Consider the following 16,006-nt stretch of genomic DNA (forward strand, 5'->3'; position numbering starts at 1 on the left):
CACTTGGATATTGTCAAATATATAGTTGGAATCAGTCTTGTGCACCTGTATGTTAGTATTGTTAAAATAGATATTAGAGTTATAAAAATGTGCTGAACGTTTACTTCATTGAATGCTTTTAAATTGCTGCATGCTCTAATCTCTTAAAACATCTGTATCCCATATTTTAAGGTAATATTTGAGCATTTGCATTGTAAGGCTGTATAACTGTGTAAGGTCTGGTCTACACTACAGAGTTAGGTCGATGCAAGGTAGCTTATGTCAACCTAATTATGGAAGTGTCTACACTTAAATTTCACTCCTGCCAATGTAACTGCCCCCCTATGATGACTTAATAACTCCACCTCCAAGAGTGGCGTAGAACCAAGGTCGGTGTTGTTTTGTCAACACAGTATCGGTGTAGACACTGCCTTGCTTATGTTGACTGTTACTGGCTTTCTGGAGCTGTCCCACAATGCTCCACACTGGCAGTACAATTGATACAAGTGCTCCTGGTTAGGACATGCACCACTGACACAAGGAGCAAAGTGTAGACACACACAAGCGATGTAATTTCTGCTGTGGCTGTATGCCGATGTAAGTTAGGTTGATTTAATTTTATAATGTAGCCGTGGCTTAAATCACCAGACAGAAGAGAGACATTAATTAGTGTGAAATGTTGGCCTCCAACAGAAGGTGTTGTGTCCTGCCTCACAAGGAAGATCAAGCAACAGCAGACAAACTATTGTGGCACATCAAAATGGACTTTCTCCCCTCTTCCCCCACCATGAAGAGGAGATGTGCAAGTGAATTCTTCCCATCAGCTGAATTTGCAATTTGAAGCAGAAGGAGGGAAGGGATAAAAACCTCTAACAAGGAGGAACTATATCTTTATGCTGCTTGGACTATGAGGGGCAAGGATTATGAAGCATAAGCAAAAGATCCACAGTGCTTAGCCTGGGTTAGCCCTAAAGGACACGCAGAGGTTGCTTATTTAAAGAACTTCTTTTGAAACTTCAAATTGGAACTCATTTGTGTATGTATATATGTTTACTTGATTTAATCTTGTAAATCTATTTCTTTTTCCTATATAATAAATCTTTAGATAGTTTATTATAGGATTGGCTACAAGTGTTGTTTTTGGCGTGAAATCTAAGGTGCACTTGACCTGGGACTAATCTGAATGTTGCTGTGTTCTTCGGTGTAAGGGACCATCTATCATAAAGACAAGCCTACCTGGGTGGCAAGACAGATTGGAGTATCCAAGGGGACTATCTGTGACTCCGTGTTAAGGCTGTTTTAGTGCCCGAGGAGTTTACAGTTGATAATTGGCTGGTAAAATCTAAGTATAGAACTCTCAGCCAATTTGGGTTTTTTTGCTGTTTCCTAACAGTCTACCCTGAGATTGGTACCCACAGTCTTCAGCCACTGCAGGACAGACTGACATCTTAATTTTGTGGGGAGACCTTATCTTGGTGGGGCTGTGTTGCAGAGGCTGCAATATTTGTGAAGCTCATATGGAGCACAGACCATACGGATGCTCAGAAACTGACAGTAAGTGTTGGTGGGCAAAGCAAATGAAACTTCTTGTCCAATGGGAGGAGCAGAGCCCACTTGAGATACTCACCAGGGGCTGCATAGATGGATGGTAGATGCAGTGTTGAAGAGAGGGACGTCAATGCAGAATTAGGATCCTGAAGATTAAAAATGATGGGATTTGCAGGCAGATCTTGCAAAATATCTCAATGCAAAACCCACAGATTCCTATCTACAGGCACAGTGACTGAAGGTACCATTTGAAATAGGTATACTGAGTGGAGTCACCTATGGTTTCCTTTAGAAACCTTTATATTTTCAGAATTGTTCTTTGAAAATTGGCAGTGCTCAAGACAGCACATGAAACCTTAATGTTAAGGACAACCTTTTCAGACATGATCATTAGACATTCAGACATTAGGTGCCTCCTTTTGTGGGTTCTCAATTTGAGATGCATTGGGCCTAATATTTTAGAGGTGACGAGCAACTTCAACTCCCATTGATTTCATGTGTATTTGTGGTTGCTCAGTGCCTCTGATAATCAGATCCAAGCTATCCCAGGTTTTAAAACTGTCTGAAGGAAATTAAATCCAGCATATCAGTTCCACTCACTTAATAATTAAGGAGTAGAAGTTGGCTACAGATTTATGCTGGGAAAAAAGCCTCCAAATTTTTTGAATAGGCGTGAAAGTACTTTAATGTGGCTACCTAAGTTTAGTATTTTTAAATACAATAGTTCATTTTGTGTGTGCAGTAAGTAATGATAGAAACACAAGCCTAAACTCTAAGAGGAATTTTTTTTTCCTTTCAACAGTCAGCTGTGGTAGCACTAAATTGTTTTCATCTTATACATACACCAAATGTCCCTTTTACTACCAATTTTACTACTCTCAGCAATTAAATCTCCAGTTAGTAGCAAAATGTGCAGAATTATGGGGTTAGGTTCAAGGGAGATCCAGGGTACAGGTCTGACAGGCAAACTTGCTCTAGAATAAAAGTTGTATGTATAATACTCTTGTCTTCTACTATGAAAGATACAGACATGGATTGGGATGGATTTAATATTTTTAACATCTGATTTCTCTTGCTTACCTAGGTTGGTATTCTGAAAAAAGATGTTTTTAAAACCTTTTACATATCCACTACCCGAAACAAGGTTTCTTCATGCAGGCAGAAGTGTATATAAACTTAAAATCAGATATGGCAACTTCCTCAGGTAAGCAAGTTTCTTACTCCTAGGTATGAACCAAACCCATACTTTCAGCCCACAACAGCATGAGGCTACAGTAAGAATGTATTGTACTCAGTGGTTTCCCCAGGAATTGAAATTAGGGGGGGTGTTCGAATTTACAGGGGGGGGGTGTAAGGACCAATAAGAGATATGAATAAAGTAAATGTTTTGTTAGGATTATGCAAATTGAACATAAGAATAATGCAAGTTACACCAAAACACATAACAGGTCTAGATTTTTAAAAAAATATAATTTAAAAAAAAAAAGGATTTAATTTAAATTGACTTTTGAAAAGTAAGCCATCATGGGGAAAGTCCTCTCATGGATCAGTAACTGGTTAAAAGATGGGAAACAAAGGATAGGAATAAATTATCAGTTTTCAGAATGGAGAGAGATAAATAGTGGTATCCCTGAGGGGTCAGTACTGGGACCAGTGCTGTTCAACATATTCATAAATGATCTGGAAAAATGGGTAAACAGTGAGGTGGCAACATTTGCAGATGATACAAAACTATTCAAGATAGGTAAGTCCCAGGCAGACTGCGAAGAATTACAAAGGGATCTCATAAAACTGGGTGACTGGGCAACAAAAATGGCAGATGAAATTTAATGTTGATAAATGCAAAGTAATGTACATTGGAAAACAATCTCAACTATACATACAAAATGAAGGAGTCTGAATTAGCTGTTAACACTCAAGAAAGATCTTGCAGTCATTGTGGATAGTTCTCTGAAAACATCCTCTCAGTGTGCAGCGGCAGTCAGTGATTCCCAACATTCTGTTTGCTTTTTAAAAAAGAACAGGAGCACTTGTGGCACCTTAGAGACTAACAAATTTATTTGAGCATAAGCTTTCGTGGGCTACAGTCCACTTCATCGGATGTAGCCCACGAAAGCTTATGTTCTTTTTGCAGTACAGACTAACACGGCTGCTACTCTGAAACCTTCGCTTTTTTAAGAAAGGGGAGGCAGTGACCATGAGATGGTCGAGTTCAGGATCCTGATACAAGGAAGAAAGGAGAGCAGTAGAACAGAGACCCTGGACTTCAGAAAAGCAGACTTCAACTCCCTCAGGGAACTGATGGGCAAGGTCCCCTGGGAGAATAACATGATGGGGAAAGGAGTCGAGGAAAGCTGGCTGTATTTTAAAGAAACCTTATTGAGGTTGCAGGAACAAACCATCCCGATATGTAGGAAGAAAAGTAAATATGGCAGGCGACCAGCTTGGCTTAACAGTGAAATCCTTGCTCGTCTTAAACACAAAAGAACAGCTTACAAGAAGTGGAAGATTGGACAAATAACCAAGGAGGAGTATAAAAGTATTGCTCAGGCATGCAGGAGTGAAATTAGGAAGGCCAAATCACACTTGGAGTTGCAGCTAGCCGGAGATGTTAGGAGTAACAAGAAGGGTTTCTTCAGGTATGTTAGCAACAAGAAGAAAGTCAAGGAAAGTGTGGGCCCCTTGCTGAATGAGGGAGGGAACCTAGTGACAGAGGATGTGGAGAAAGCTAGTGTACTCAATGCTTTTTTTGCCTCTGTCTTCACAGACAAGGTCAGCTCCCAGACAGCTGCACTCTGCAGCACGGTATGGGGAGGAGGTGACCAGCTCTCTGTGGAGAAAGAAGTAGTTCGGGACTATTTAGAAAAGCTGGACGAGCACAAGTCCATGGGGCCAGATGCACTGCATCTGAGGGTGCTAAAGGAGTTGGCCGATGAGATTGCAGAGCCATTGGCCATTATCTTTGAAAAATCATGGCGATCGGGGGAGGTCCCGGATGACTGGAAAAGAGCTAATGTAGTGCCCATCTTTAAAAAAGGGAAGAAGGAAGATCCAGGGAACTACAGGCCAGTCAGTCTCACCTCAGTCCCTGGAAAAATCATGGAACAGGTCCTCAAGGAATCAATTCTGAACCACTTAAAGGAGGGGAAAGTGATCAGGAACAGTCAGCATGGATTCACCAAGGGCAAGTCATGCCTGACTAACCTAATTGCCTTCTATGATGAGATAACCGGCTCTGTGGATGAGGGGAAAGCAGTGGATGTGCTATTTCTGGACTTTAGCAAAGCTTTTGATACAGTCTCCCACAGTATTCTTGCCAGCAAGTTAAAGAGGTATGGGCTGGATGAATGGACGGTAAGGTGGATAGAAAACTGGCTAGATGGTCGGGCTCAATGGGTAGTGATCAATGGTTCCATGTCTAGTTGGCAGCCGGTATCAAGTGGAGTGCCCCAAGGGTCGGTGCTGGGGCTGGTTTTATTCAATATCTTCATCAATGATCTGGAGGATGGTGTGGACTGCACCCTCAGCAAGTTTGCAGATGACACTAAACTGGGAGGAGTGGTTGATACGTTGGAGGGTAGGGATAGGATACAGAGGGATCTAGACAAATTAGAGGATTGGGCCAAAAAAAATATGATGAGGTTCAACAAGGACAAGTGCAGAGTCCTGCACTTAGGACGGAAGAATCCCATGCACTGCTACAGACTGGGGACCGAGTGGCTAGGCAGCAGTTCTGCAGAAAAGGACCTAGGGGTTACGGTGGACGAAAAGCTGAATATGCGTCAACAATGTGCCCTTGTTGCCAAGAAGGCTAATGGCATTTTGGGTTGTATAAGTAGGGGCATTTCCAGCAGATCGAGGGATGTGATCATTCCATTCTACTCAGCACTGGTGAGGCCTCATTTGGAGTACTGTGTCCAGTTTTGGGCCCCACACGACAAGAAGGATGTGGATAAATTGGAGAGTGTCCAGCGGAGGGCAACAAAAATGATTAGGGGGCTGGAGCACATGACTTATGAGGAGAGGCTGAGGGAACTGGGATTGTTTAGCCTGCAGAAGAGAAGAATGAGGGGGGATTTGATAGCTGCTTTCAACTACCTGAAAATGGGTTCCAAAGAGGATGGATCTAGACTGTTCTCAGTGGTAGAAGATGACAGAACAAGGAGTAATGGTCTCAAGTTGCAGAGGGGGAGGTTTAGGTTGGACATTAGGAAAAACTTTTTCACTAGTAGGGTGGTGAAGCACTGGAATGGGTTACCTAGGGAGGTGGTGGCATCTCCTTCCTTAGAGGTTTTTAAGGTCAGGCTTGACAAAGCCCTGGCTGGGATGATTTAGTTGGGTTTGGTCGTGCTTTGAGCAGGGGGTTGGACTAGATGACCTCCTGAGGTCCCTTCCAACCCTGAGATTCTATGATTCTATGATAATAAGACAGAAAATATCATATTGCCTCTATATAAATCTATGGTACATGCACACCCTGAATAGTGTGTGCAGATCTGGTCACCCATCATAAAAAATATATATTGGAATTGGAAAAGGTACAGAGATGGGCAACTAAAATGATGAGGGGTATGAAACCGGAGGAGAGATTAAAGTGACTGGGAATTTTCAGCTTAGAAAAGAGATGACTAATGGGGATATGATAGAGGTCTATAAAATCTTGACTGGTGCGAACAAAGTGAATAAGGAAATTTTATTTAATCCTTCACATAACACAAGAACTAGCAGTCACCCAATGAAATTAATAGGCAGCAGATTTAAAAAAAACAAAAGGAAGTATTTCTTCACACAATATAAAGTCAACCCAGGGAACTCTTTGCCAGGGGATGCTGTGAAGACCAAAACTATAACAGGATTTTAAAAAGAACTAGATAAATTCCTAGAGAACAGATCCATCTGTGGCTATTAACCAGGATGAGAGGGATGCAACGCCATGCTCTGAGTGTCCCTAGCCTGTTTGCCAGAAGCTGGGAATGGGCAACAGGGGATGGATCACTTGATGATTCCCTGTTCTATTCATTCCCTCTGAAGCACCTGGCCTTGACCATTGTTGTAAAACAGGGTACTGGGCTATATGGACCATGGGTCTGACCCAGTATGACCAGTCTTATGTAAAAAATTAATTATAATAAAAATGTTTAGTACAGAAACTCCCCAACATAATGACCTCCCAAGATAGCAACAATGTGAGATAACAACCTTGGCAAATACTGCATTTTAAAAATCTTGGCCTACTGGGAAACATATTTATATAAGTTTCCATTCCCAGTCACAAATCTAGCATTCTGGAGCAAAGTGACTAAAATATAGTCCAACAAACAAATGTTTATTTAACGTGCCCCTCACTTTTCCCTCCACCGCACTCCACTCACCGGTGTTGTCCTTGGTCAGTGGAGACTCAGAGTTCAGAGGTGCTTTCACGTGAGTACACCTTCCAGGTGGGGGACAAAAAGGCACAGTTTGCTCTGGCCACGGCTGTTCATTGTGCCACCGTTCACTCCACCACTCTGTTGCCAATGGCCCTGCACAGTCACATTCTGCTGTCACCTACCACTGTGACCTCTGCGATTTGGTCTCTTGAGGTTCCACCAGCTCTCAGTGATTTCAGCTGAGCCCTCAGTGCAGGAACCTCGCTGCTAGTGCAGTCTGGGCTGTCTCTTACACGAAAACACTGTCCCCACAGGAACACTGTCCCCACAACAGGACTAAGCACTTAGACCTGATTGTCAGTGATTTCAGCTGCAGTGGTCACTTAACAGAACAAAAGTATCTATTGGAGCCTAATCAGCTCTGTCTTTAAACAGTGGAGAGGGACAGGTCCCCACCCTCTCTCTCGATGCCTTCAAATCATCAGACTAAGCACAGTTCTACTGCCCTTTACTCATATAATAAGAACAACATTTCATCCCCCCTTCCCCCCACATTCAAGTGGTTTGTAACCCAACCCCAGCCAAAATCTATCACTTGAACAACACAGCTGTCTGCTGGATACCTAGGTAGATTAAGTGTGAATGTAAATATAATCTGGCCCTGAAGCCTTAGCCCCCAGCTCATCACTAGCTGTCAGGGAGAGCTCATTTAGACTTTGCTTACAAATCATCATTTGAAATTATTAGGTTGGCCAACATCACCGAAATGAATGCACTGACATCATAAAAAACAGCTGTATAAGGAAGCTAGTCTATGTTCATACTTTTCAAATTATTATACTTTTTCAGATACACATATTTTATCATACACTGTATAAGCTTTTAAAGTGTGTATTAATGTTTCAGTTTAAATTCAGATTTCCAAACAGTCACTAAATTGGTATGTAACTAGCTCACAAAACTGGGGTGGGGTGTTGGGAAAATTCAGGGGGGGTGTAGGGAAATCACTGATTGTACTGCTATCTCAAAATGAGGATTTTGGGAGATTCTTCATTTACTAAGCACTAGCACCACTTCTGAAGGTTCCAAACTGCAACAGTTCTATTTTTGGTCATGTAGGACTGGATATTTCATCTTCAAAGTTAATTAACACCAGACTGAGCATGGCCAGAGGGAGTCATCCGAGACTATGAAATGGTCTTCATGCTCTCTCTTCCAGATGAGTTGAGGACACTGCCCTTTTATTATTATTGGTGGAGCTCATACCTATTACTGTAGTTAAGATTGCCTAACACTTTCCATTATAAGGCCTTGTTTTCAGTTGCTTATAACTTTAAAGATTAGCAGATGTTTTTCTGAAATTTTCCTGTTGAGTATCTGCCTCAGACTTTTTTGAAACTTTCATCAAGTAGTTCAGCTATTTACAAGAATGAAGTTAAGGAGAAAGACGTTAATTCATGTTAAAATAGTCTTACAAATGTTTAACTGAGAAGCTCTAGTGCCTCCATTGTTTGGAGCAGGGATTTGATAGGTTGCCCTAGTGTTAAGGATGTGCCTTTTGCTGTCTCTAGATAAGTTACAAGCCTCTGAAAATCTATTGGTACATGTTTAGTAGAGGTTTGCTTGCTATATTGACAGCCTTATTCCACAGAAGATTCCATTTGCACTGCAAGTGCTCCATCTCTATAGAGATGGAGCACTCTATAGAGCTCCCCATAGAGCAACAGCATGCCTCATTCTGGGGCTGCAGGGGCCAAGAAGGACTTCTTCTGTAATTGCTCATCTCCACTGACAGATGATGTTGTGGTGTCAGGCACTGGAACTGAGAACAATGAGACTGTTCTTGGATTCTCAGAGCTTCCACTGCTGTCACCTAAGCAGCAAGGAGGAGAAATCAGTATATTTTCTTTTAGGGCCTGATCCAGAGTAGACTCAAGTTAATATGTCTTTCCATTTAGGTCAAGGGCCTTGGGATCTGGCCCTTTCTGAATTGGGATTTTAAAAATGTATTTTATTTATGAAGATTTTCTGTTCAAGTGATTATGCATATGGATTCCATTCTTCATGCGCATGTGCCCCATGCATGTGAGATCAGATTCTGTTGGCCAGCGGTGTCTATTTCAGTTGCAACTGTGCCGTATATGTCCTTGTGACCTTCCCCAAGACATAAAGGGCAGAGCAGGCCCAACCATCGCTTAGTTCCTCCTTATCACTCATGACAGTGAGATGCCTGCCTTTTCTCTATGCTCGGTGCTGGAGTTATTTAGGGTTATTGTTAATCAGTTTATTTATTTTGTTTAGCTAATTAACTATATAAATATAGGAATTTGATTCTTTGTTATGTATTAGAGGGGTAGCCGTGTTAGTCTGGATCTGTAAAAAGAAACAAAGAGTCCTGTGGCACCTTAAAGACTAACAGATTTATTGGAGCATGAGCTTTCGTGGGTGAATGCCCACTTCGTCAAGACCCCATCCTGTGCTCCTGGGGCACTCTACTCAAAGGCCCCATTGATCTACTATTATTCAAGCATTTGTATCTTCTGACAAAGGCAGAAAGAAGCACCACCCAAAGGATAAGTGAAGGATCAGGTTATAGCCTCTGGCACCTAGAAAGCTAAGACACAAGAATCATCAGACTTCTAACTCGTCTCAGGTTCAACCTTCCAAGGGCCAGAAGACTGAGAAGGCCTCTTCTGGTGCCCTGATACAAATCACTAAAATGACACAAGTGGTGTGACTATATCTGCAGATTGTGTTTCTCTTGGTACTGACCTCTCAGCATCAGGTGTCTTAATTCTGCTGGCCATATATTTGGCCTTGTGTTCCTTGGCTTCCCTTATCAATTTTCTATAATTCCTGATTTCTGGTTTATATTCATTACTATCAACTTCCCCCTTTTTTACTTGCTATGTATTATTTATATCTGCATTCACTTTCCTTCTAAACCAGGTTGTTTTTTAGCCAGCAGGGCATTCTTCCTCAGTTGTGAGGATATGGCTTCTTTGGCATCTAGTAAGGTTTTCTTAAATGATTTGCAATTATCATTCAAATGTTTATGATTAAATTCTTCCTCCCAACTGATTTGGCTCATAATTGTTTTCAGCTTTGTGAAACTGATCTTATTAAAGCATTAAGTATATGTATTACTGGTATGGAGTTTATTCTGATTGCACATGATAAATGTGATCAAGTCATGATCACTTGTACCTAAGCTACTATTAATTTTTAGATCTCTGATCAGTTCCTCTTTGTCTGTTAGGGTGAGGTCTAATAAAGAATTCACTTGTGTTGACTGCAACATGTTTTGAATTAGGAAATTATCATCTATAATGTTTAGAAATTCCAAGGATGTTTTTAGTACTGGCAACATGAAACCTCAAGCTGAAGTTCCCCCATTATCACACTGCTTCCCCCCCCATAAAACTACATATAGGTGCACAGTGAGGTAGTTTCCCTAGTGTGATTTGGTGGTTTATAGCAGACACCAACTAATGGCCTGTCTTGGTTTTTATCTGTTAGGATATTGATCCATAAGCATTTAAGATAATTTTCATCTGAGTTATCAACCAACTTTATGACCACCCAAGAACATTAGTGAGAATATGACTCAGACTTTTGGGACCTATGATCCCATGCACCTATGTGATGCTGTTTGGCTTTTTTCTCCTGTGCCCTATGGAACGGTGGTTGAAATCAGTGTATCTACCCAGCAAGCAGCACATGGACATGTTGGTCATGGTCCCACAACAAGTCCTGACCTCATTAAACTGATGGAAAGACTCTCTTAAAGTGCGTACCTCCTCCTACCAACATTCTGGTGATGGATACCTCCAGTCAGGGATCAGGGCTCATCTAGATTACCTTCAGATTTAGGGCCTATGGTTCTCTGAAGAGGCTTGCCTCCCCATAAACGTTGTTGTGCTCAGAGCCATCGGTCTGACATGCATCTGATTCTTGCCTCTTCTCCAGCAATCTGCAGCACATGTGCTGACCGACAACACCACAGCAAGGTCATCTCCACTCTCTCAGGAAACCATGTGACTATTGAATTGGTGCATTCCAAAGCAAATCACACCGGTGGCTTTGCACCTTCTCTTCCTTATAAAGACCTAAGCTGATCAACTCACCAGGCACTTCTTAGACAACCAGGAGTGGTCTAACAATCAAACCTTCAGAACATCTTTTGCAAGTGTGGATGCCCAGAAATAGACTTGTACCACAGACCATAACAAGAAGTGTCAACATTCTGTTCCGGAGAGAGTGCAAGCCCAGGCTTCCTGATAAATGCCTTTTTCATTCCTTGGATATCAAGGTTGGTATATGCCTTTCTACTGATCTCCATGATGCTGAGGGTTCTGAGGAAATAGAGATAAGATGCAGGATAGATGATTATGATAACCACAGTATAGGCCAACCAGTTCTGGTATTGGGATCTGACAAACCTTTTAGCACAGCCTTCCATCACCCTACTAGTTCTGCCTGACAGTCTCCCAGAACAACAGTTGGATCTTGCATCAGGACCCAGCTTCCTTACAACTGAAAGACTGGATATTGGCTGGATGACAAACTAAAAGAAGCTGTTCCGCTGAAGTTTGGAACATTCTGCTCCAAAACAAGAAACCCTGAACCAAACTGACTTATAAAGCTAAGTTGGAAGAGGTATTCTATTTAAGCATCTCAATACTTTTCCCTTGACATCAAACAATCTCCCTTTGAGACCTTAGCAATATGTTCCCTAATCATCTGTCTATACCACCTATCAATGAATAATGCTTTTTTAGTAGCCATTGCATCAGCTAGAATGGTAGGGCAGATGCAGGCCCTCCTGGCCCTTTCTACAGTGCTTTGTAAAGACAGGGTTACTCTCAGGACACATCCCAAATTCTTGTCCAAAGTTGTTTTAACATTTCAAAGGAACTAATCCATCCATCTCCCAGTTTTCTCCCCAAAACTCACTTAACAGCAAGGGAAACTAAACTTCATACACTTGATGTATAAGGGCATTGTCGGACAACTTTATCAAGACAAAATCATTCAGGAACACACCTAGATTTTTCATGGCCTTTGCTGATAAAGCTAAGGGTCAAGCAGTATTATCTCAGAGGTTATCAAAGAGAGTCTCCACCTGTATAAGAACATGCTACAAGCTAGTAAGAATAGATTCCGTTAGCCACATTAGAGCTCATTCCACTAGAGCACAGGTAGCCTCTGTTGCCTGTTTGAAAAATGCCCGTGTCTGAAATCTGCTGGGTAGCTACATGTATTTCAGTCCACACCTTTACAAGACAATGTTTCTTGGCAGAAGCTTACAGATTGGATGCCTCTTTTGGTATGGCTGTCCTGCAGGCATTGTTTAAGTAGGACTCCTAGAACCCACCTGCAAGCAAACAGATAACTGTTAGTCAACAAGAGTGAAATCCATGTGGATGGACATTCACTTGAAGAACAAACAAACAGTTACTTATCCTTCAGTAACTGTGGTTCTTTGATATATGTTGTATATATGGGTTCCATGATACCCCCCTCCTTCTCTGCTACTTTGGAGTCCTATTCCTCTCAGATTCTGTGTTGGCAAAGGAACTGAGGGTGGTTGGACCCACTCTGAATTTTATGCCCTCAGTTGGGGAGGGGTTGTGGTCCCAGTGGACACTAGTGGCCAAAAAAAAAAAAGCGCCAACCTTGTGCGCATTGGGTGCAGTCATGCCAAGAGTGAAATCCTTGAGAACATAGTATTTTGAAGAACCAGAGTTACTGAGAGGTAAATAACTGTTCTTTCACCTTTTAAGAATTCATTTGTCTCTGCTTCATATTTTCCATGTGAAATCAGATTCCTCTGAGACATTTTATCACTATGGAAATAATTACAGTGCTCCATCTTGTCTTTCATTTTGTGAGGCTAAATATATTTTTTGTTTGTGTCACAGCAGTGATGATATAGACAACAATGAAAATACTGCCAAGGAACTAGAGGTAGGTTATCTAAATTTTACACTGGGTGCTCCTCTCAATAAATATTTTGTTCATTACAGGGTAATAGTATTCTGAAAAATGAAATATTCCCAGAGAAAAACACGTTTTTGGTCTACAGATTGAGGTTGACAAATATATTACCAGCTAAGAAACTTTATACTGTAGTTTTCATCCAAACCACAAGTGTCAGCTGTAAATGCAAAGTTTTAAGATTCCACCTTAAATATAGAAATATACCTAATAAATACCAAATCTAAAAAATAGAAATTGTCATGTTCATGGAGCTAGCTGCACCTCTCTTCCCTTTCTGGTCTCTCTCAGTGAGCCCACCTCAGATTCTGGGCCTCTTTTGGGGTGGAATCTCAGTTGTTTTATTCTTTGATAAGGAACTGGTTGTGCTATTGTGTGTATATCAGCTGCTTATTATCCTGCAGGTCTGATGGGCTTTTGGGCATCTGCAGGAACCTGTGACCAGTGATATTGACTAACAGACTCTTAAAACAAAAATGTCCCCACACTGTTAAAATTATTTCAACAGTATAAATTTGCATATGCTGTTAATATTTAATATTTCTCTCTAATTTTTTTAATCTTTCAGGAAGCCATTCGAGTAATCATTGGAAATCTTGATAATTTACATCCATTTGCTACAGAACACTTGACTATATTTCCATGTATCCTTTGCTCAGTGTGAAAGTAAATAAATTCAGTGAGCCAGTCTGTGGGAAATGGTTTATATTATTGCGCTGTGGAATTTATGGGCCAGATCCTCAGCTGGCATAAATGAATATTGAAGTCAATAGATCTATGCAGTTTACATCAGCTGTCCCTATGTTTGTCTTCAGTTGCAGAATTATTATTTGAGTGCACGCAGTGCTTTTCAATCTTTTTCGAGGGTGGTGGCCCCTTATTTGAAATCAATAATTTTCATAACTTTACATTTTAAAGTAAAAATATACCATGCTGAATGAGGGAGGGACCCTAGTGACAGAGGATGTGGAGAAAGCTAGTGTGCTCAATGCTTTTTTTGCCTCTGTCTTCACAGACAAGGTCAGCTCCCAGACAGCTGCACTCTGCAGCACGGTATGGGGAGGAGGTGACCAGCTCTCTGTGGAGAAAGAAGTAGTTCGGGACTATTTAGGAAAGCTGGACGAGCACAAGTCCATGGGGCCGGATGCGCTGCATCCAAGGGTGCTAAAGGAGTTGGCCGATGAGATTGCAGAGCCATTGGCCATTATCTTTGAAAAATCATGGCGATCGGGGGAGGTCCCGGATGACTGGAAAAAAGCTAATGTAGTGCCAATCTTTAAAAAAGGGAAGAAGGAAGATCCAGGGAACTACAGGCCAGTCAGTCTCACCTCAGTCCCTGGAAAAATCATGGAACAGGTCCTCAAGGAATCAATCCTGAACCACTTAAAGGAGGGGAAAGTGATCAGGAACAGTCAGCATGGATTCACCAAGGGCAAGTCATGCCTGACTAACCTAATTGCCTTCTATGACGAGATAACCGGCTCTGTGGATGAGGGGAAAGCAGTGGATGTACTATTTCTGGACTTTAGCAAAGCTTTTGATACAGTCTCCCACAGTATTCTTGCCAGCAAGTTAAAGAAGTATGGGCTGGATGAATGGACGGTAAGGTGGATAGAAAACTGGCTAGATGGTCGGGCTCAACGGGTAGTGATCAATGGTTCCATGTCTAGTTGGCAGCCAGTATCAAGTGGAGTGCCCCAAGGGTCGGTGCTGGGGCCGGTTTTATTCAATATCTTCATTAACGATCTGGAGGATGGTGTGGACTGCACCCTTAGCAAGTTTGCAGATGACACTAAACTGGGAGGAGTGGTTGATACGCTGGAGGGTAGGGCTAGGATACAGAGGGACCTAGACAAATTAGAGGATTGGGCCAAAAGAAATATGATGAGGTTCAACAAGGACAAGTGCAGAGTCCTGCACTTAGGACGGAAGAATCCCATGCACTGCTACAGACTAGGGACCGAATGGCTAGGCAGCAGTTCTGCAGAAAAGGACCTAGGGGTTACGGTGGACGAAAAGCTGAATATGAGTCAACAGTGTGCCCTTGTTGCCAAGAAGGCTAATGGCATTTTGGGTTGTATAAGTAGGGGCATTTCCAGCAGATCGAGGGATGTGATCATTCCCCTCTACTCAGCACTGGTGAGGCCTCATTTGGAGTACTGTGTCCAGTTTTGGGCCCCACACTACAAGAAGGATGTGGATAAATTGGAGAGAGTCCAGCGGAGGGCAACAAAAATGATTAGGGGGCTGGAGCACATGACTTATGAGAGAGGCTGAGGGAACTGGGATTGTTTAGCCTGCCGAAGAGAAGAATGAGGGGGGATTTGATAGCTGCTTTCAACTACCTGAAAGGGGGTTCCAAAGAGGATGGATCTAGACTGTTCTCAGTGGTAGAAGATGACAGAACAAGGAGTAATGGTCTCAAGTTGCAGAGGGGGAGGTTTAGGTTGGATACTAGGAAAAACTTTTTCACTAGTAGGGTGGTGAAGAACTGGAATGGGTTACCTAGGGAGGTAGTGGAATCTCCTTCCTTAGAGGTTTTTAAGGTCAGGCTTGACAAAGCCCTGGCTGGGATGATTTAGTTGGGTTTGGTCGTGCTTTGAGCAGGGGGTTGGACTAGATGACCTCCTGAGGTCCCTTCCAACCCTGAGATTCTATGATTCTATGATTCATGTAATAGAATGCAACCTCTACTAATACATTTGACCTCACAAACTTTTAAGGTTTTGACCACCTAAAGTTATTCTCAAAATTTTATTTTCTTTGTTTTAGAATTATAATGAAAACTTCCATTACCTTTTGTGATCTCACTGGGGGGAAGAGGATGTCAGGCCACAACCCCAATGATTGAGAAACACTGAAATGCACAAAAGTAAATATTAGCAACACCTGAAATTGCACTGTTCTTTGAGTATTTATCCATATGGATTCTGCTTCTGTTGTGCCTCTGCTCCATGCTTTTGAGGTTGAATTTTCTTGGCCAGCAGCTTTGGTTGAGGCATCACCTGTGCTTTGCACTACCTTGTACCTTTCTTTGGAGGGCATAAAAGGTAGAGCAGCCCTCAGTTTCTTCTTACCACCCATGGCAGAGAGATGGAACTTCAATAGCT

General features: G+C 42.0%; 1 protein-coding gene across 6 annotated transcripts in view; it reads left to right on the forward strand.

The window, feature by feature from the left end:
- MAJIN (membrane anchored junction protein) overlaps positions 1 to 16,006 on the forward strand; it is a 169,961-nt gene that overhangs the window by 35,397 nt on the left and 118,558 nt on the right. For 4 of the 6 annotated variants that reach the window (XM_045007060.1, XM_045007061.1, XM_045007055.1 and 1 more), the window contains exons 3-6: positions 1,373 to 1,533; positions 2,612 to 2,731; positions 12,821 to 12,866; positions 13,465 to 13,540. In XM_045007060.1, coding sequence (XP_044862995.1) covers positions 2,631 to 2,731; positions 12,821 to 12,866; positions 13,465 to 13,540 — 223 coding nt within the window. In that variant the 5' untranslated portion in view covers positions 1,373 to 1,533; positions 2,612 to 2,630. The remainder of the gene's footprint in view (positions 1 to 1,372; positions 1,534 to 2,611; positions 2,732 to 12,820; positions 12,867 to 13,464; positions 13,541 to 16,006) is intronic. The other 2 variants (XM_045007058.1, XM_045007057.1) reach the window with 2 other exon arrangements.

This window comes from Mauremys mutica, chromosome 2 (genome assembly GCF_020497125.1).
Source record: "Mauremys mutica isolate MM-2020 ecotype Southern chromosome 2, ASM2049712v1, whole genome shotgun sequence".
Lineage (NCBI taxonomy): Eukaryota > Metazoa > Chordata > Testudines > Geoemydidae > Mauremys > Mauremys mutica.